General features: G+C 33.7%; 3 protein-coding genes across 3 annotated transcripts; 1 reads left to right on the top strand and 2 right to left on the bottom strand.

Moving 5' to 3' along the window:
• Positions 1-675: 675 nt before the first annotated feature.
• On the bottom strand, positions 676-8,098 carry LOC114376348 (tRNA (guanine(37)-N1)-methyltransferase 1-like). Its single transcript, XM_028334437.1, has 9 exons — positions 7,204-8,098; positions 5,685-5,783; positions 5,130-5,249; positions 4,852-5,018; positions 3,690-3,760; positions 2,167-2,309; positions 1,533-1,644; positions 1,144-1,256; positions 676-996 (listed from the first exon to the last, which is right to left on the bottom strand). The coding sequence occupies exons 1-9, from the start codon at positions 8,038-8,040 to the stop codon at positions 853-855; spliced, it is 1,806 nt and encodes a 601-aa protein (XP_028190238.1). The 5' UTR covers positions 8,041-8,098; the 3' UTR covers positions 676-852.
• A 1,149-nt stretch (positions 8,099-9,247) lies between these two features.
• On the bottom strand, positions 9,248-11,270 carry LOC114373926. Its single transcript, XM_028331506.1, has 2 exons — positions 10,804-11,270; positions 9,248-9,937 (listed from the first exon to the last, which is right to left on the bottom strand). The coding sequence occupies exons 1-2, from the start codon at positions 11,074-11,076 to the stop codon at positions 9,365-9,367; spliced, it is 846 nt and encodes a 281-aa protein (XP_028187307.1). The 5' UTR covers positions 11,077-11,270; the 3' UTR covers positions 9,248-9,364.
• Positions 11,271-16,278: 5,008 nt separating this feature from the next.
• Positions 16,279-16,827, top strand: LOC114375141. The gene has a single exon (XM_028332893.1). The coding sequence runs from the start codon at positions 16,354-16,356 to the stop codon at positions 16,621-16,623; it is 270 nt and encodes an 89-aa protein (XP_028188694.1). The 5' UTR covers positions 16,279-16,353; the 3' UTR covers positions 16,624-16,827.
• The last annotated feature ends 5,955 nt before the right edge of the window (positions 16,828-22,782 follow it).

The following is a 22,782-nucleotide window of genomic DNA, read 5'->3' as shown; positions in this document are numbered from 1 at the left end:
AATTTAATACTGCATATTATTTTTCGCTGAGATTGGTTGCCATGATTCTGTTTCGCGTCTTCATACTTGAGGTACTATAAGCCACTGGGGTTGCACCCAATCACATCATAAATAAGGATTTGCTGTGTTTAATTCCCTTGGGCTAGTGATCTGTCCATTCGGTGAGTCTAAAACACAAGTTCCTTCGTTCATTAATTTTATTTTATTAAAATTAATCAAATGAAATGTTTTGCAAAATTGAGTTTTTTTTTTTTCATTTCTATTGAAAGAAATCGTAGTTTGAATGGTTATATGCAAGGATAGCATTAGAAATAAGAATTAATGGTACATAGTACAAGAATTTGGTCCTACTTCTATAGGGTAAAACCAATTTAAATTAAACTCAGAAAAAGGCCGCTTGTTGCCCTTACAATTCAATAAGTCCGTTTGTTTAAACTTTTTTTTTTTTTTTGAGGAAAAAACATTTTTTTAACAAAAAAAATACCTAATATAATTTTTAGATGTTTGTTTACATTTTTATGTAATTTTGTAACAAAAAACACTTTTTCAATTGTCACACGCAAACAAATTAAAAACATCCGACTAAAGTGCTTTTATGATTTTAACCAAACACAATAGTTTTTACTTGTATAAAAATCACTTTTTTAAAAAGCACTTTTGAAGCCTAAACAAAAGGGTCCAATATCATGGGCTTTATTTTTTTTTTTTCAATATCCACTAATTAGTAATGCTAGAGACTAGAGGTTAAAAAAAAAAGTCATGTTAGATATATACACAATATCAATTTAGACAACTAATGCAATGGAACAAAATTTACTACATCCAATGAATAAATAACAATCTAAATACTGTTTAGGTATCAACTGCAGTATCAGCAAATGCTACACTTTTAGGGAGAAGGAACGATGCGCACAACATCCATTTTCCAGGAGCAACAAGCCTTACCCGTCTCATGTCTACATTGACTGCAACTTCTAGCAGTGCAATTCTTATTCTCTGCATCACAAGAGCTTTATTAAGATGTTGTCTTTACAACAAGGTTTACATAACACTAGCCCAACAGCAATGTCAAGAATAAAAGTGATTAGTGAAGAGTTTAATCAAAGACCCTACAAAAATATAAACACAACATCAGCAACCTACCTCGTGAAAATCAAATTCTGGATCTCGTGCTTTGGAGAATCCATAAACATGGATCAATGGCAAAGTATATTCCCCATCCTTGGGTCTATTTTTGTATATTCCCCGAAATGCATCTGCAGAAGAAGCCAAGCATATCCAGAAATTAAATCAAGGGTTATAGTTGTTTACTCCTACAGAAAGCTATTGGGAAAAAAAATAGCAGACCAACTATAGCAACTTACAACTCTGCTGATCATTGCATGTGTTCACTACATAATAAACATTATAAAATAACCTATCTAATTATACCATGCAGAAAAGAAACATGAGATGGATAAAATTGGGCATGTGGCATGTAATATAAAATATCATGCAGATAAAGAAAGAGTGATCTTGTCAGAAAAGGCAACCTAGAAATTCTGCAGCTTCACTTGGCAAGTTCATAACCACCTGTGTGATGGACTGAGATATATCACTGTCATACATAGATTTAATGAACCTTCTTCCATCCATGTTAAAGACCTAGAACAAAAAACAATGAACTTAGTTGGCAGAAAATTTTAGCAAGATAACTAGTGCTGCCACATACAGATTCAAATGCAACTTCTGCCTTTGTTCTTTATTAATTCGTGAAAAAACATTAAAATATATATCACATCCTTTTAACCATTATTCACATCCTATGAAGTATGGACACTTCAAGAAAGGAGTATTGCCTAAAGACATGTATATTGGACACTTGTGACAGACACTGCAATAATTCAAATCCAAATGGGACATTTTAAATTTTACAGTTTGTGTTATGTTTTGTGTCCATGCTTAGCTCCACGCTCAAGATAATCCGCAGCAGTTTTAAGCTTAAAAAATCTACAGAAGTCCAAAAATGATGTGGAAAACAATAATTTGCAGTACTTTTAATATTAACCGAGAAATGGCACCAATCCAAAATTGGATCCCATTTTCAACATGTTTTTTCTTGATAATCTTTTCATATGTAAAAGATGGTAAACCATCTTAAACAAAATACTCCACAAGCAACCATACCTTAATCTTCCTGTCAAGTTTGTTTAGAACACAATTTCTTTCCAGATACTCAACTGCATAAGGATTTAAGTCATTAGCAAAAACACGTTTAACTATCCTTGCTGCAGATATGGCTAAAGGACCAACTCCAGAGAAAACATCACCTGTCAATGATGATACATATGTAAGCAAGTCATGAATATTTATCATCACAAACAAAATAAAGACAAACATTCTATACTATTGCAGGGGGGAGGATGTATTCATTATTCAAATCTCTGACAGCTCACAGCATAACTTCTAAAAGAAAACAGTGCCGACTTGGCATTCATTACATAAATCAAGAAAACAAAAAAGGGAAAACAACCTAGTCCTGACAAGCCTCATGAATTTTTCTTGTCCCTGGTCAGCCTTGTATATTCCAATAATAGCCAAGGGATTTCCACGTAGTTTTTCTAGAATAATATCCAACAGGTGATATGCACATGCACGAAAATCTTAGTAAAGCTATGAAAAGGATTTCATCATAGTTTAAATTCATTTCTGCCTCCATTTTAAGTGCAGGCAAACCAATGATACCCTACTAGTATATGCAATTCATTTTTTAAGACTCCAAAGCATTCATAAAACGCAATAAGAATCTGCATCAGGTAACAAGTAATTATATTTGAAAGGAAAGTATAAATTCTAGAAATATCGTACAAACATATTAACTAATCTATTAATGAACTAATCCAAGAAGCAAATAGACTACAGATTATGTGGTTATCCTTTGGTCTCTTGAAAATGGAACCTGCTTACAACATCAATATTCAATACATTGTTTGATATTCTTGCATCAATATACCAATGAGTATGATGACATGAACAAGCATTTTTTGAACCAAGCCCAAAACATTAATCTCATTCATACCTTTACAGTTTTATTCTGCATATAAATATGTACCAAGAACCAAGCAGCATTATCTACTGGTGCCACCACTGAACAATTACTTTTCTTTTTTTGTTTCAATCACTAAGTAATTGTAGGTTCTGTTGAAATCATGGAGTTTTAGGTATAGAGGGAGCAGATTGAGAGAAAGAGACTTTGAATAATATTGTCTTGAATATGATGTAATACAATGTGATATTATGTGCATAAAACTTAGAGCACTAGCCCTTATATATACCAACTATAAACAGCACTAATCCTTATTTATAGTAAATCCTAACTAAACAGGGAAACAAAATATGAGACAAGGAAACATCTCGTAACCAATCCTAAGACTAAGAGATAATGAAAAATAGGAAAACTAAGCCTAAAGGATATTTTAAGATATGATCAAATATATGATAACATATTTTCATATATTCTAACAGTTTCTATATTCAAGCTCCTGCTTGCAGCAAACAAACCAAAATGTTGTCATCACTCATCAGTATCTGACATCAGATTGCTCTAACCAGTAACCAGCTAAATTCCACTATCAGAAAGACAATAATAAAAAGAAATAGAAAATGAATTATAGCATAAGTAGACTGCTATTACAAAGGTAGACACATACAGACGACATCGTTCCGTGTAAAACCACTCAGAAGCCTTTGTCTTTCAGTTCCTAGCCTAGAACTCCAATATCTGCACAGAAAGATAAGAAACAAAAGTGGTAATTCATACTTTTGCATTTATCCTTTCACCTAATTTCCTCGAGAAGTATATTTTGAAATTTGAAAAAAAAATGAAATTTAATTTACTTTATATTTTAGATTCCATATTCATCGAATGAAATTTCACAAGAACATATATCATAACTATTATATGCTCAGAAATTGCAACCATTAACTGATTCACTGTAACACTAACACTATAGATACAGTGAGTCAAAGCCACCTATCTAGTGTTGGACTCAATAAATAAACACACAGAATACTGAATATAAATAGAAATAATCTGAACACACATATAAATGTACCAATACACATAACTATATGTGTGTATGAGTAGAAAGAGAGAGAGAAGCTAAAAGAAGGTAACTCCATCTATTTGTAGGGACCACCAAAGACCAATGCCTGCCTAAGAAAATACCTTATAAAACTTTTCAACATAAAGTCAAAAATCATCATTTCTTAATGGAGATGCAGCCTCAAGGCCCAAGATGACTAAAGTGTGTGTAAGGAGAGGCAAAAGGTGTGATGCCCCTGATCAGTTTTTTGGGTGTGGGTGGGGTGGGGGGAATAACTAATTGCCAACCTAGCAGCAGAGCATGAGGGGAATGCCTGTTGTGGGTTTGTTGTAAGGAGATAGAGAATATAAGCCAAAGAAGGGAGTATACTGTGCAGAAGACAGGCTGGAATTAAGTTTGGACTGGGAGAGACCAGACAGTCTTGAAATTGTTTTTTCTACCATTGCACAGAAAATTTACCAGAATCCAAATTCTCTTGATTCAGAACTGTTACTGGGATACAAATATTTTCATACTTAACTTCTTCCATTTGGTCTTCCTCTCTTGCAGGTACCTATCACATGGTTTCTAGCCTACATGTATATTTCAGATCTGGTAAGGATATATTTGCTTCACCGGTGTTACACAAACAGAAATACAATCAGAGGATCCCATTAAGGTATGCCCAGACCTAGACTATATCAAACAATTTTAATGAAATGACATTAACTGAGCAATTAATAAAGCAAGCCTTCTATGTTAGTCAGGGATGGAAAGAAGAGCATACACTGTCGCTAAGTCAACCTGAAAGTGAATACCATTCTCAACTACTGTAGTCACAAGAGAGTGGTTTCCTGCTAAAACCTCAAGCTGCATGGTCCTGTACTCATTTTGAATTGTATCAATCTTGTTCACAACCGTTTGTATCCTTGGCTTATTCTTATCCAGCACAACCTGAAAATGAATGAAAGTATCCTTTCATAAATTAAGACAGATAAGAATTTGCAGTACAATTTTACATTTTATATTTAACACAGTAACCAAAAATATTTCTAAAATAAAAACCTTAGCTATTAGCCACTTGTATGGTAAATGTTCGTCTCTCAAATTCAGGTGTGCTATATGACCAACAGTCTCAAAAGCGGAAGGAATAATCATACCCTCAGGCAGCAAGGTCTCCAAGACCTGCAACAATGATATAGGACTGATATTTTATTCAATTTTATTCACAATTTGAAGTTGAATGAAGAACATGAAAGGGGGAAAACTTATCACAAAAATGTTTCTAGGTTGCATACATGAATACAAATTTAGATTTAAAAAATAATTGTACATATAAATCAGATGTTGATTATTACTTAAAATCCAATTTTCACAAGTTAATAAATTATAATAGAAACAAAGAATGAAACAGAAATACCACATTATTTTGATTTGAAGCACATGTTCATGTCAAGAAAATCATACGGATGAAAAGTTCATTTTATCGTGAAAGACCAACTCACACACACATTGAAGGAGAGAGAGATAATAATGCGTACAAAGGAAAACTTAAATACACATATGCATAGACCCAAACGCAGATTATGTGCATAACAGTGTCTCCTCGCTATAATATACCTCATTCATCTGCCAGTAATCATAGAATAGTGTCAACTTGCATCTAACTAGATCAAGCATCAAATTTGTACTCTTTTCTGCATACTCCTTCAAAACAGCCTGGAGACAGGATGAGAAAATGAACCATGTCAAGTGACTTAAATGCTAGATGCCAAAAGCACCTACAGAATAAAATTTCATAATAATAAGAAAAACATGAATATAAATGTGATTTATCCCATTTTAAACTATGATGGAACATCAAAGAACAAGGAGATACCCAACATCAGGTCAATACTCAATAGTATCAGCTTATAATGAAAGTTCTACATTAAAGATAGTTTGGTAACTGTTCACTAGTTCACCTCTAAACTACCGCTTTTGAAACTAGGACAAGAGGCGAGAGCCCTAAAATAAGGATAGTTTGATACTGAATTCTCCGGGGACAAACAATATAAAATTCATATGACAGTTATCTGTCTAGAGAGAGTGTTACTTCGGCTCTCAAAGAGAGCTTGGCATGGCAGGTACTTTGCCAACCACCATAGGCAATTTGAGAAGGGAGGCACACAATGGCGTGTTTATAGGCCAGAATTTTGGCCTTCCGCCACCAATAACATTGATAAAAATTCTGGAAACATCACATAATGCTATAATTTCACAAAGGCCAAGATAGCCTGTATAAAGTCATATAAAGAACATCAAACAAAAGGTCATGACAGTTTAACTAATATGATTTCAGATAGTTGACAGTACACCATATCATCACTATGTATAGCATATTTGTCGATTAAATACCTCCTTTTTTTACTACTAAAGGACATCCAAATTGACCAACGGCATGAGAAAAGTTTCCCACACATTACAGCTGAGGAACCACCACCATTTCAGGAATAAAACAAATTATTTCCACTGTTAACTCTCATCATTAATAAACGAAGTGCCATGGACTTCCTATAGACAACTACATTCACATTAATGACAGATAGGAACCTAAGAACATTTGCAATTTCTCACGCAGATGTCCAAAATTAGCACGCTAAGGGCTGCTACAGTAAGGGCAAACTCCTAGAGCTCAATCTAGTCAACTTTTAAAGCAGAAAACATATGCCTTCCCTAATTCAATGCCAGAGCCTTAACAAGGAAAATTGCTGAACCAGCTCCACTCTTACGATTTGAACATGCTTAATCATTATAACTATAATCACCATCTTCTTCTTTTCACCAAACCTTTAACAATGTACATGAGAAGTTGAAAAAAAAAAAAAAAGAGAGAAGAAAATCACAGACACAATCAAGGTTTTAAGAAACAATCCAGCACCGCTATTGCAGTTGCAAAATCAAGGTTCTCGGAGTCAATTGTGACCTCATCAGCCACATTTGCCCACAATTTCCTACAACATCAAGGGTTGCAACGAAACCACAACCACAATTTAAAATTTAAAACCTTGGGAACAGTAACCGGCACAGAAAGGGGTATGCAAACACTGGAAACTCACATAACAGAAAAGAGTTAATGCTGAAAAAACAGAGGCAGCACCTTAGTTGCTTCAGGCAACTCCTCGAAACCGCGATCAGCGTAGCGTTCATCCAGAAGCAGCAACCTCGTGGAACCTCTCCATTTTTTCCTCGCAAACTCTTCTCCAAGCAAATTCCTCAAACCACCACTTTCTTCTCCTTCTTCTTCTTCCTCAATAACCTCAACTGCAGCAAACCCATTCTCCCCCACGCGCTTAACCCCTTCACTCGACTCCTTCTCCTTCCTCTTCCTCCTCCTCTTATTCCTGTTCGGCCGCGAAATCTTCGCGAGGTGGCGGAACTTCACGAAGCCGCTGGTGTTGAACGTCCTCGCGAGCCTGTCACGGTACAGCACGGGGCTCAACACGTCGCCGTCGCCGTCCGCCTTGCCGTGAATCCGGCGTTGCAGCGAGACGAGACGTCTTTCTTCTACTTCATTTTCGTCGAAGTCGAATTCTCCGTTACCTGGTTGAGGCAAGAGAGGGGCGAGGGTGGGGTCGATGTCGTCGCCGGGGACGCGGGCGATATTGCGGAGGCGGGGCCAGTTAAGGAGGTGGCCACGGAGGCGGCTCTCGAGGGCGGAGCATTCGGAGGAGGGGACGCGGAGTGCGGCGAGGTGGAAGACTCGCGTGAAGGCTTCTTCGCAGAGAACGGCGTCGTTTAGGGATTGGGAGGGGATTGTTGTTCCCTTGTGGAGGGAGGGTCCGTAGGAAGAGAGAGGGGCAGAGGAGAAGTGTGAAATGAAGAAAGTGGTGGGAAGGGAAGAAGAAGGCTTGGTTGTGTGAGGGAAGACCAAGCCGAATTTAGAGGGAAGAAGAAGACCAACCAGATGGGGCTTTAGGAATACCTTGCTTATCATTCTGCCACCCACTTGTTGCTCAACTCAAAACTATTTAATAACACACATCTCACTCACGTTAAGACTTAAGCCATAATTAAAACCATAAATCTTTTTACACAATCAAACAAGAAACAAAACTATTTTTTCTTTCTTTTTTTACCGAGCAACCTGAAAAATCAGCTTTCTTTCTACTATTTTTCTTCTTTTCTTTCAATTTCTTTCCTGAACTAATTTACCATATAATATACCTCATTCTTTTACAAATACATCTTCGCATACCAAAATAAATAATTTCATAAGTGGTATCAAAGTTGATAAATATTGTAACCTGTCCACCAAAGAAAAGAAGAAAGATAAAGACAAGCAAAGAGAAGAAAGCAAGCATAAAATGGGGGATGAGGAAAGCCAAATTTCAAACATGAAATTCAGATCGGATATCCAAAGATATTCGGTCAAATTCTAAGTAGGAGTGTTGAAAATATGTTTAATATCTTTAACCTTTGTAAAAGAATAATTTAGCTTACAAATAGAGATTACTAATACCCGAAGAAGTTGAATAAAATATTCATGAAAGTTTCTTTACATAATATGCATCATTCTTTTACAAAAATATTTCCACACAATAAAAAAACCATTAGTGAATCACAAGAAAATTACGAAAATCAATTATAAAAATAAACTCACGTTTAAAATTAAACGTCAAACATAATAAAAATTGTATGAAAGTATGAGCAAAAATGAATCTCACTTTCAGTTTTCTATTATAAATTTAAATAATAAAAACCTATTTTTGATTGTATATGTACAAATACATAGGAGTATTACATATAATTTTGTTATATATGTAGCAAACCATATAATTTCTAGATCTGAAAATAGAATATCACATATTTGGCTTATATATGTACAATTGTCACGATTCAGTCTTTCTTTCAAGTTCTTTCCAAGAACATGAATATAATATTATGAAGAATCTGGTACTTTTAGCGTGGACAAAACTTATTTTAGAAGGTAAAGCAAATAATCTTATTTATTAATGAAAAAAAAGTTAACTGTTGGTTCTCGTATTAATAACATAAATTAGTTATTTCACTATTATTATTCATTTTTAAAAAGTCAAATTAAAAAATCAACTATGCAAAACTTGTATATTTAACAAGCAAAAGAGTTTAATTAAATACTCAAATAGATTATAAAGAATTTAGCAAACTCAAAAGAGACGAGATATTGAACTAAGAGACATTGCACAATCAATTGAATTGGTAGCATCGCAATACATATATCTAGTTCAATCCAAGATCATCAAAGAATTAAGTCCCACTCCCTCAAATGCATTGTCCCTCTATGACTTTGACATTGACCCATAAGAACTCCTCTCACTCCCAAGCACCCCTTCCATAATAGTAACCACCTTCTTACTTTGAACCGACTCAAACTCTCTCTCTACATAACCCCCCACGTTGCGTGGCCTTCTTGAACCAAAAGGCACGAGATATAAACACATTGAAGTGAATAGTATAGTAAGGATTTTACCCCACAAAATCAAAATCAATAGAGTAATTGAAAGCATACAACTAAGAGCTATGTTTGAACCATAGTTCTGTCCTTTCTTCTTATCTTCAACACCACATTGCTTCTGCTTCATTACATGAGTTCCATTTAATGGTATTGAATGTGAGAGTTTTTCATTAGTGGAAGAGCTTGAAACAGTGCGTACTGAAGAAATGCTTGAACTTGGAGAAGAGGAGGTGAGTGTAGATGAGCTTCCAAAAGTTGAGGAAACCTTTGAACTAGTTCGGCAAGTGCTTTTACATTTTGGGTTTGAGATTTTACCATTTGTTTCTTCCAATTTGCTAGTGGTTCTGGTCAAGGACAATTTGCCTTTATTCACTCTCCTTTTAATAGCCATCCTCATCTGTAAGATCCCAACAAAAAGGGAGTTAGTTATCCACAAAACTCACTAAAACAAAACAAAAAAAAGAAAAAAATATACTATTACTTAATAAGTAATTTTTTTTATTGCAACTCGATCTATATTTAAAACTTCATATTCAGACTCAGGGGGTGATTATTGCTAGAAAATTTTCAACTGTTTTCGATTAAAAAACTTTGAAATCGTTGGCACTTAAAAATATTGCATTTAAGTCTATAATTTCAAAATAAAATCAATGCATGAATCCAGCTATACATATTTCAAACTATAGGGAATGTATTTACAATTTAATTTTAGAAGAATTCAACATGCTTACATGCATGGTTAACAAATCAGACATAATTTTCAACTCAACAAATTAATATACTGATTTGAATGATAATATAAATATATGTATTATTTATTTTTAAAAACTATAAAAATCTATTATATATAGAAAGAGGTTAACGAATTGGATAACTCTAGAAAAACTCTATCTAAGCTGGTTTTTAAAATTAAAATGAGTCAGTTTCACAAAAACACCCAGAAAGTAAGAAAGTTAGAGGGGGAAAAAACAGGTTGACGGTAAAACAAATAGACATTGTTGGTGAAATGAGCGTTCTTACGTCATAATCTTCTTCAATTGTAAATATAATTTATAATATAGTTACGATGTTGTTTTGTTATCTATATTGTAATGACTTATATGGCAATAATTATAATAAAGGTCAATGACAAGTAGAATTTTTTGTTTTTCCTCGTGTTTCCTTTTTGGGAGACAATTTTGAGAACATTAAATGTGAGAGCACAAAGAGTTCGTCCATCACAGAAGTTGTATAAAAACGAAAAAAAAAAGAAAAGAAAAGTACCAAAGTGGTTCCACTGAAAACCGCCCTGAGGGCCTGCCACTTTCTCCGGCGACATCCGCATTTTTCTCCCAGGTCCTCCGCCCCTCCGAACATCGACGAAAAAATGGCCGGCAAAACGGCGCCGTCCTTGTTAGCGATCGCGAGATACGACAAAACTGGGTCATCCCCATTGCGATTGGGCATAATAGAGTCGTCGAAGCCCATAACGGGTTTGAGACGCATCAACAGCGATGACTTTTTGCTTTTGTTCTTTTGCGTCGTCGATTCCATCATGCATGCATGACAACAAGGAAGAAGATGCTTAGACTTTGAAAACTTTATCAGGGCCACGTTACTGGTCTCATCATCATCATCATCATGCCATGACACAAGGGGTGTGTGGTTATCGAAACATGTTATGTTAATTACGTACACACCCGATCGAGAGAAGAGAACCAAGGAAAATCTTGCGTTATGTTATGTGGAACGAGGAAGAAACAGGTTTTTCTTAATCTTGCGTTATATAGAAGATTTCATGGTTCCGGTAATGTCGTTCTTGTTTTGTATAATTAATCTGTATACAAATCATAGATAACGGAACTTCAAACTTCTAAGTAAGAAATTAAATGGATAAGAAATCACGTGAATTTTGGATTAGTCAAGTTTTCTAAACCAATCAACCGTGCGTAGTGTGTGCCTACTTTATTTATTTATTTTCTCTTTCTCTTCCGGTCTTAAAACAAAATATATTTACTGTTATGATTAATTGGATTTTGAACTTGGGTGCGTGTATCTGTCTTTATATCCCGCATGTTGTTGTTTTAACCAAATCAAGGGTATAGTGTAGGAATGTCTGAAAGTTTGAAGTATTTTTTTTCTATTTAAAATACTAGCAATAGTTTTTTTTTATTTTATTATTCGTGGATTTGCTAATTATTAAAATTAACATCTACTAAGAAGGAAAACATTTCGAGTCAACTGTGCAAATTGTTACAAACGATACGTGGGTGACCTCCTTGGGTCTCACGGTGCGATACTTTTTTCAGCTCTTGGATAAAATAATAAGATATATTAATGATAGAGATAGTAAAGATGTAACATGTTCAAAAATTATCAAATAACTTTTTTATTTTAAGCAATAATCCATGTGTAAATGTTGGAAAATTATACATGTTATGAGTTTTGTATTTTCTCTCTGATTACAATGATCTGTGTTGTAGCCCATGATGGTGGTGCTCTGCTCATTAAATTTTTTGTTCAACAAAACTTGTACCTAGTTAAGGGTTTTCTTGGTAAGAATCTCGCCCCTGTCACCGCCGTCCATGGTAAGGAGTATCTTATCATGCTATTTCTTGCCAACAGTAGAGATGTTGTCATCCACTGAGGCGGTGGCCACCGGTTGCTGAGATTCGAGGTATTTGTTTAGGGAACCAAAACTTTAGATCATTATAGCTGAATACAAATTTTCTTTTGAGAATGGAAAATATTTCAAAGCTAAGCTTATCATCAGAATGCTCAGTTCTTGCACTTTTAATTCATTAGTAGAATTTATTTCTCCTTTTTCCTTCACCAGAGAATTTGAAAATGATGTTTTTTTCTTTTTTCTATTATTCTATTTCTGGCCAAAACAACAAGAAGGTTCATGAACATGTTTGTCCAAATATATAATAGCAAAAATTTTCAACGTTTTTTGGCTAGATTATAAAATTAAAACAATAATTTCATGTATATATGAAGAATCCCTTTATATGTATGGTGTGGCAACCGACTTCTATTTAAGTATGTGAAGATGCAAAGATATGTGCCATTTGCTTTATGACCAGGCTATACCCTCAAGATCTTTATCATTAATTATTTTATTACTATATTCAAGAAAGGTCACTCAGGCTAGACTCCATCATGAATAAGACCCTTGACAGAGTGTATGTTATGTAACAAGCGAAATTTAAAAAGATAATTACATTGAATCACACTAAAATAAGAATGATTTAGAGATTGTATAAGTATGAAATTATATAATTGAGGATAATTTAAAAAAATTAATTGATACTATCTAAATCAATAAAATATATTTATTTTCGGTAATCTATCATATAAGAATTTCACAATTAAACATATTTGACTTAGAGTATTTTAATTCGTGTTGGTTTTGGAGGTCTTAAAAACTTACGAAAGGTTCTAACCAACATCTATGTAAAGTGAAATGTTACCTCTCTAAAGTGTCATAATGTGAGAACAAATCTAAAATTAGGAATGTTACAATAACATCACTCGTATATTAGATTTTACGAAACAAATTTTACATATATTTTCAAGAAAAGAAGAAAACTATTAGACAAAATTCCTATAAGTGTGACATTATTGCATTTAAATTGTTCCTAATTAATTATTTTTTTATCACACACGAAATTAAAATATTTTTATTCAACAATAGTATAAATCAATGTTTTGATTTATTTTTTAAAAAAATATTTCATATTAAATTCATATATATAATTTCACAACATTGTTTTAAATAACTTTAGAATAATATCGGGGTTGGCAGATTATAAGGCCAATGAGAACTTTGCCTTAGGTTCACAAAAGTTTCATTTTTAGTATTTTTTTTTTGTCAATTTAAATCATTAATCTAATGGTAAATTTTGTTAAGATAAGATTTATTATTTGTAATTATTTTTTTATTGATAAGATAACATAATCTTTAAGTTGTGAATATAATGGTTATTGTAACTCAATTTAAGTAAAATTTTAATTTTATTTCAAAAATTTAAAGAAAATTATTTTATATTTATTTTAAATTCAACCTCTCCTTTACATAATTTTTTTAATTAAAATTAGTATAAATTTAAATTTAATGAGTGAATTTATAGTCGATATATAAAAAAATATTTTGGCAAAAATTATTGATTATAAGATTATAAATTTAACTAAAATTTTATTTTATGTTGATATTTTATATTCATATATTAATTTAAAATTTGAATAATATTTAAAATATGAAATCATAATTTATTTTTAAAAAATTAACAGGGTGTATTAAATTAAAATTTAAAGTAAATTTGGCCAAGGTCTTAAATAATATGTTGAAATTTCAATAATTAAATGTAATTCTTATAAGATGATCTTTTTTTAAAAAAAATAATAGCTAATGTGGAAACAAATAGAATCGTTAAATAATTTGTAACTTAGTTCAATTTATTACGTAATTTGCATATTTAATGGTAATAGTTGGGTCACTGTTCACCTGACAATTTAAGGTAATTTTAATAATAATACATCATTTCATCCATATGCATTAAATTAAAATATCTATTTTCCAGTGTAATTTAATATATATATATATATATATATATATATATATATATATATATATATATACTAATCTTCTGAAGAGAACATCTGTGTAGATCAAGGTTGTTAAGATCACGAAAATTTAGTTTGATCATAAAGCCCTAAACGGAAACATATTCCCCCTTATGCACAACTCATTTCTAAATGGAAACATAACGGTTAAATAAGACAAAATTAAAAAAGTAGTGTAATGCCATATCAACAGAATCAGTATACAGAACTAGCAGGTTATTTTGAACTGCAATCAATTTCTAGACCACAATTACCAAATGACAAGGATTAGAACCTACATGAAAATACATGTGATAGCAGTTGAGTTGAGGTAAGATATTTCATTTCATATTATATATTCTTTTCTGTGCTTCAAGTCTTCAACCAAAGCTTTTATCTTTACACTGGATAATTATATTTCACTTTATTTTTGCATCTCATTAATTATCTCTCATTTTTAACACAATTGTCTTAGAGAGGAAGAGGTGAATCGGTTCAGGGAGTCATTAGAGACCTTGGACAAATTCTTCAAATGGCTCTTTGGTATTATCGCCTTCAAGATAATAACACCTACGGGAGAAGCTTTATTCATAACACACCCCATTGTCATGATGGTTATAGTTTTGATGATTGTACTCTACTTCTTAGTGCAACTGTTGGGAACCATGCTTCCACAGCGAACTGGGATCTTACCATTAATTTTAGTTTGTGTCATGATAGTGATTAGTTGCAAGCGTTTCTTCAGTTCTGATTTTGACCATTATATCTTCACATGTTGCCCGGCTGTGTCATGGTCATATTATGGGTTGCCTTTTTTGCTGTGAGTGCTTATTACCAATACCCATAGCTCTATAAATTTGTTGCACGTCCAGTTTCATATACACTCAAGAAATTGAGTGATGGTGTTAAGAATAAAACGCAGAACCTAGGTTTAGAGGGCTAGGTCCCCCTTAAGCGCGCACGAGAGAAGAAAAGTGAAATTTTTATTTATCTGATACCCATTACATACGCAATATTCCATTATATAGAATCCTATAGAAGGTGCTAGAATGCAAGGCTCGTAACAGAAATTGTGATAATGGGATGTGCAAAACAGAAAGGAAATGCTAATGAAATGTTTAGTGCGTTGCGAAAATGCATGGTGCCGCACGATAGGGGAGAAGACTGACAACACTTCCTCATGAGCCAGCTCAGCTTTAAATTCCTCAATTCGGTAAAACGAAATCATCCAGATATTTTGGTACTGTAATTTTCCTTTTTTGGCTCCGATCTGGGTCATCAGCTTTTGTTTGTTCCTCCTTTCTCCTAACATTCCCGCTCTCATCGAAAAATACTTTGCCCTCAAGGTTATACTCAGCGCTCAACTCATCCCAAGACAAGCAACCTCGGAGTAGGCGCAGTATCGTTAAGAAAAGTTAACGGTCGAATGATAGGTTGGTTATTGTCGGTGATGGGTGGCAACTGCAGAATGGGTGTAACCTCCGGTGTATTCGAGTGGAGGTGTTTAAGGAGGGGACAGTGAAAAACCAAGATGGATGCGAGACTCTTCCGGCAGTTGCACTTTGTAAGCCACCTTTCTATAAAATTATTAAAGTTCTTGTACTTTTATATTAATGAATTTAATTTTTAAATTCTAAAAAAACATGTAAATCTAGTTCATCCTAACTATAAAAACATGATCAATTTTTATAAAAACTAATGAGCTAAATTATCATATTTTCTAAAATTTGATGATCATATTTTTTATATGAAAATATAAGTACCTTGCTAAGTGTTCATATTTTTTTGGCCCCTATAATTATTTTTCACGTATCATTTTTTTAAAATAATTTAAATTTTACCTATTATATTTTAACTGAAATGATTGAGGCGTTAGTATTTATTTAGGCTATGTCAACTTCTTGGAAAGAGCCACGCATTCCTTTTTGTACGTTATTTAATTCATAAGAAAGCACTTTACTACTATTAAATAATTATTAAACAGCGTGTACAGTGACAAGGAATCGTGTGGATTCTGCTCCAAACAGTGGGTGCAACGCCCCTGGTTTTCCTTTTCCTTTATTCTCTTCCACCCCGAAAGGCCAAAACAGCCTGTGGTTTTAGCATTGAACTCCTATTTGTAAATCACTCAATAACTTACATATATATAGGAATTAACAAATCACTCACCTCACACATACCAATATTCATTCATTTAGATTCATCAAAAGCTTATAACAACAATTAAACATGAGTGCAGCCAGCAGAGCTTGGATTGTGGCATCAAGCATTGGAGCAGTGGAGGCATTGAAGGATCAATTGGGGGTGTGCAGGTGGAACCATGCATTGAGGTCACTGCAGCAGCATGCCAAGAGCAACATTAGATCCTACACTCAGGCCAAAACCTTGTCTTCTGCTACTTCTGCTGCTGTCTCCAATAAGGTCAAGAGGACCAAGGAGGAGTCCATGAGGAAAGTCATGGACTTGAGCTGTTGGGGTCCCAATACTTCAAGGTTTTAGTGTGTGGACTATTCTAATTGCATTCATCATTGTGCTGCAAGTTTTATGAAGATTCAATACTACCTTTGTAGCCTTTTTGTCTTGGCATGCATTCCTTTGGCCTTTACCTCATGTATCTATTTGATTCATAATACAAAATTTTGTCTATGAAAATGGTAAATATTTGATCCAATGAAAAGAAAACTGAGGTCTGTTTTTCAATTATTTTGTCTGTTAAGCTCAATTTTAAATTTTTAATTATGTGCACATATGGATCCTTGAATGTTTTTCTAAACGATTTATGTCCCCAATTAGTTATTTAGTCCTAATCATGGAAAGGAAAGAGAGAACTTGACATGATCTGTGTATTATGTAAGATTTACAAACTCCCTTTTTGACGGATGCTTACAAAAGAAAAGGGTGTGAAAATCTATTTTTTATATAAATTTTTTTATTAATAACGTTTCAATACATGCTATGATCAGCTGCAAGAATTGTGGTCGCAATTGCTTAGCTCAACCATAGGTGATTGTGGTTTCAGCCACATAAGTTGCATTATTTTGGACTAATTTTCAGCAATGTCAAGGATTACAATGAAATGTAAAGGACTGCATTATTTCGTGATTTCCCGCAATGTCAAGAATTGACATAAAATGTCACAAGGATTGCAATGAAATGGAGTAACTATTCCCAATTTGGAGTTAGTTTGTATCAAAATAACAGCCACGTTATCTGCACTGCAGTTAAGCCACTCCCTTTGGCTTGCAGGATCTGGCTTTCCAACCATAATAACAGAGGAGTCTTTTCATCAAAGAAAGAAACAACTAAATGATCAAAATAATATGTTAACTATTTTTTTCAGGTGATTTTTGTCAAAGTAATGCGTTATGGTTAATCAAGGATAGAAATAATTAAGAAAACCTTATCGAATCAACCAATCCAACTAACCTTATTTGCTGTCTTTTATTCAAAAGAGGATGTTTTGGATCGAGTGAGCAAAATTTAGAAAAGTTTGTTATTCTCCTAAATAGACTTATCAATTGTCATGAAGGAAAAAAAAGAAAAAGAGTTTCTCATTATTTACAGAGATATGGCTATGATGCCAAATTACGCAATAGGACAACAATCATACCATGGAAGATGGAACTCCAGGTGAGATGATAAACTTCTACATTCACATGGAACATTAGTTTCTATACAATATGCATTCCACCCCACAATTGCCAGAACAGTCTTTACTGAGGACTTGAGGAATTAGGCTATGTAAGCAACTAATCGTATTAAGAGATTTGTGTTGTCTTCACCGTTTCAATATTTACATTTCAAAAGGAGAGGATCCAAATCCGTTCCAGGGAGCCTCGCTAGTTTTGGACATTTAAAGATCCTAAAGTTTTTTAGAGACTCACATACCATTAGTTTTGGAAATTATTTCCTCCATTAACTTGCAACTATGAACAATTATCTCTTCCAAGTTCTGTAGATAGGCTAGCAGTCTAGGTGTTAAAAGCTTCTTGATAACGGGACAATGGCAGATGCAAAAGTACTTGAGACAAGTAAAAGCTCCTCGTGGTGGAAATGTTTGAGCCACAACTTCATTCTCTCTTCCACGCGTGTTGCCAAGTCTTTGCCGTGAGATTGTAAAGGCTGCATTGTATTGGTACTTTGAAAAATAAAGCTGGTTGACAATAATCACCACCATTTACTAGAGACCAAAGTGGTGATTATACACTTTTTTAAGTTAATATAAGTTGAATGTATTCTCGTTTTGTTCCTCAGAAGATTCATCCTTTCTCATCAATCGAGTCCAATTGTATGAATTTTTCTTTTAGTATTGTCTCAGTCGATCATTTATGTATGAGATGGGACAATGCTACATTAGTTTTTGCCGGCAACGGATGCATTTGTGGAAACTCATCGTAATCTCATAAAATAACGCGCAAATTAAACTTACTCTCCTTCATTTAGCACTTATTACACGGGAATTTATTATTTAAAATTATATTTTTTTTTTGTCTTCTTTAACTCAAAATCATTAGTGATGGTGTTAATTTTTCCTGAAATACTAAAATAATCTTTATTAATTTAGCTACATAGATTGAATAATTTGAAATTTCCAAATTTTCTTTGCTAGGATTTGCAAAAACTAGAATTATTAGGGAAGTTGATGTACGCCGTTCTAATACATGAAGGGAGTCCAAAAAAAACATTCTCTGAAAGTGGGTTGCGCATGCTGTGATTGTCAGTATTGATGACAGTTGTTATTTAAAAGTGGGTTGTGTGCGGTCTACTGTGATTGTCAGCGTTGGTGGTAGTCATCCTTATTCGAGATGTTGGTGGTAGTCATTGTCTAAATATTAGTGGCAGAAAGGTTCATCCAAACTATTTTATTCTCACTTATTTGGATTGTAGATCTTTTATTTTTTAATTGGGTTTTTAATTTTAATATTCTGAAAATGATTTTAGTTGGAACCATTTTTTTTTACTCTGCGGATCATTTGTGTGATGTTATTGACAAAGAAGGGAGTGTTATTGTAACAAATTAACTGAATTGTAAAAGCTATGGAAATTACTATAGGAGTAATTTATGGAAGAAATCCATGGGTAATAAGTGCTAAATGGAAGATGATAAGTGTAATTTGTTCTAAAATAAAACTAATGATGCATAATTACCGTGTCAGAAGTATTTTCTATTAAATATGACCATCTGGGTTAGTTTAGAGAAAAATTCCACGCATTTAAATCTCAAAAATAAAATCTAATTTACTTAAATTTAATTAAGTTGAGTAATATTTATATAAAAAAATCAGTTATCTTGACCCGAATTAACGTGATCAACTTTTTATACACTTGCTTTTTGGCATTATTTTTACAGTATTTGAAATTGTAAAAGCAACATTTGGTGAATATGCTAGGACGGAATAGAACAGCTACATATAATAGTTTTATTTTAAATTTATTGTGATTTAAGAATAAAATAGAAAAACATAATAACTTTTTCCCTTGGTTAACATAAAACTTTCATAAAACATAAAGCTTTCATAAATCATAAGTATATTTTTTTACATTATTTATTAATAAAAATCATATTAAATATAACAATTATTATAAAATTTAACAAAATTACCGCACAACACAATACATGATAAAATAGCAACATAAAAAACTTTACAGTCATACCACATTCTATATATATATAAATCAAAATTAAAAATTACAAAAATAATCAAAACCAAAACTCCTCATATTTACATGCACTAAAGATATACTTGAACATTCTTCTTCCATGCCTCTAAACAAATTAAATAGCTGCAAACTGATTCAAGGGTTGAAGAACATAAAAGTAGCTTCCTCCGTTCGTTCACATACATGCAATTGCAAATATGCAATCCAAGCAACAGAAAATAATTAATAAAAAGGTAAAAATAAAAAGAAGAAGCAAACCCAAATATTTATTAAGATCTAAGAGCAGGTGGGTCCCCAGCAAATCAAGTGCATGACATTCTCAGCTCTCTCCGTCTTTCTCTTCTCATCAACAACATTATTAGATTGCGTTGCATTACCACTGCTCCCTTGTCGTTTGATTCGTTTCTCCGGCAACAAAGTTTTCAATGAGCACATCCTCATGCTACCAATACCATTCATCACTCAAATTGTGATCCCAAATTCATAACTTCTTAAGAAAAATTAAGAACGTGTGTCTCTTGCTAAATAAATATTGCTCAGTGATGGATTGATTATGTACACTCTTCCATGAAAACCAGGATTCAGCTCTCAGATTTTGTAACACCCGCGCTTTTCTAATCCACCTTTTTTTGTTTTTTGGGCTGCGGTTAAAGATAGTAGCTCCTAACAAAATTGACGTCCAAATATAATTTCTTTACACATTATATATATGATGTCAATTTTATTATATTTTATATTTTCATTTAAAATTAATTTTTTTTAAAAAGTATGTTAATGTATACTTTTTTATTTAATTTTTTATTCTGATATTTTTTTATATATAAATATTACGGACTTATGCAATAGCCAATTTTTGCAACCTATTGTTGTAAGTAACCTAACACAGCTCCCAGAATTTGTAATCCGACTGATTTATTGCCTTTGTTTAAGCCATTGTTTCTCTTTCAGTCGTAGTCAGCGACATGACCGTATCAAAGAGATTAGAGGTCGGCGAATTTAAAGGATATGGTCACCGATTCATACTCAGGTCTAACTACCTTTGTCAAGTGATGGAATACAATAGATTCAATAAAAAAGAACTTTTAAAATATTATACCAAGAAGTGTTTTTTTTTCTACGGTTGATTGTTTGATATTTTTTAATTTTGACGCAGGATGTTAGGAAGTGATAACCTAGCATCAAGGGGTGCAGCCACAAGGAAGAATTTGTAGATCATTGTCGTCAAGGATCAGGGAATAGCAAATAAAAAATTATGTTTTGCTTGTAATATTCCTAGCACAGAATCACAATTATGTTAAGAATTCACAATATAAATATGCATATGTAATAAGCTGCAGATTATTAATAAAATTACTTGAGTTTTCTAATTCTCTTTTTCTTCTTGAAAGGTTTCTGGACCTCTAAATCAGAGTCTATCATTTTGATGCTCTTGTTGAGAGTCCAATGACTGCTATACCAACTCCAGCCACTGCCACTCACACCACCCGCCGCAACACCCCTTTCCACGTCATCCTTTCCACACAGTCACCCACCAACAACCATTTCTGCAGCATCCATCCCCTTCGTTTTCGTGTACCCATCATCTTTTTGTACATCCAGCTCAATTCCTTGGGATTGATTTTGAGAGCACTCCCAAACGTTTGTTATGCTTGTTCGATACCAAGGGAACTCTTCATTTCAGCAACCACCTCTGTCCCTTCCATTTTAGCACCCACCTCGAATGGCAGACGCCAAACCTTCTCCCATGGGCGTGTACAGCCTCAAGGCCGCCATGGTCAAACTTGCTACAGCTCAACTCCGCCTTGAATCCACACTGGATGTCCTTATTCTAAAACGGCCTCTGAGAACTAGCCACCATTACCCATCTTCTTCCTCCGTGCAGTCGTCACCACCGTCGCCTCCGCCTTGCAAGTTGACTACTCCTTCATGCCTCGTACCTATGCAACACAATCAATCACCCTTGCCGACTCCGCTGCCCATGCCGACTCCGTCACCCATGCCGCCCATGCCACCTCTACCATCCATGCCAACTCCACCTCCACTCCCCGCACTCATACAATCGCCTCCCACACCCTTGTCAGCTCCGTTTCTCATTGTGGTCATTCCCCTCCCTGCTATTAGCAACCCCACGCATCCTCCAACCGCCGTTGGATCACCATTTCCTGAGTCCGCAAGGAGTACCTCAACAGCTGCAAGGAGATCGACCACTCCTTCCTCTTTTACGCTACTATCGACGTCGCAAAATGGCTCTACTTCCACAACACTAATCTTCATTCACTCATTCCTTCACCCATTTTAATTTGGGATCCCGGTTCGAATTTGAAGCCATAGTGTGAAGCCCAACACCTTGAGGACAAGGTGTTTTTGATGGGGCGGTGAATGTTAGGAAATGATAAGGAACCAAAAGACAATAGAGAACATATTCATAAAGCCAGAAGTAAGGGTGCAAGCAGAGGTGTAGGAAGTAATTAACAGTGGACCTAGCAACAAGGAGGTGCAGTTAGAAAGAAGAATCTGCAGATAATTGTTGTAGAGGAGGATCAGAGACAATAAATAATCAATTTTGTTTTGCTTGTAATATTCCTAGCACAGAATCACAATTCTGTTAAGAATTCACAATATAAATATGCATATGTAATAAGCTGCAAATTATGAATGAAATTACTTGAGTTTTCTAATTCTCTTCTTCTTCTTGGAAGGTTTCTGGTTCCTTAAACCAGAGAATCTATCACAACATAATTTGGTTATAATGTTTAAAAGAACATATAAATTGGAACAAAATTTAAATGCAGTTGATTTTATATATATATATATATATATATATATATATATATATATAATTTAAATTACTCCATAGGTCTTTGAACAATTCAGCAATTTTTAATTAGGTCTCTAAATTATATTTTGTTTTCTTTCTTAAACTTGTATTTTCTTAAGTTGAGTTCTTATATTTAATTGTCGTTACAAAAAATCAGTTGTCTTGAATACCATGGAAGC

The sequence above is a fragment of the Glycine soja genome, chromosome 11 (genome assembly GCF_004193775.1).
Source record: "Glycine soja cultivar W05 chromosome 11, ASM419377v2, whole genome shotgun sequence".
Lineage (NCBI taxonomy): Eukaryota > Viridiplantae > Streptophyta > Magnoliopsida > Fabales > Fabaceae > Glycine > Glycine soja.
Note: the sequence above shows the minus strand (reverse complement) of the source record. Positions and strands in the feature narration are given on the sequence as shown.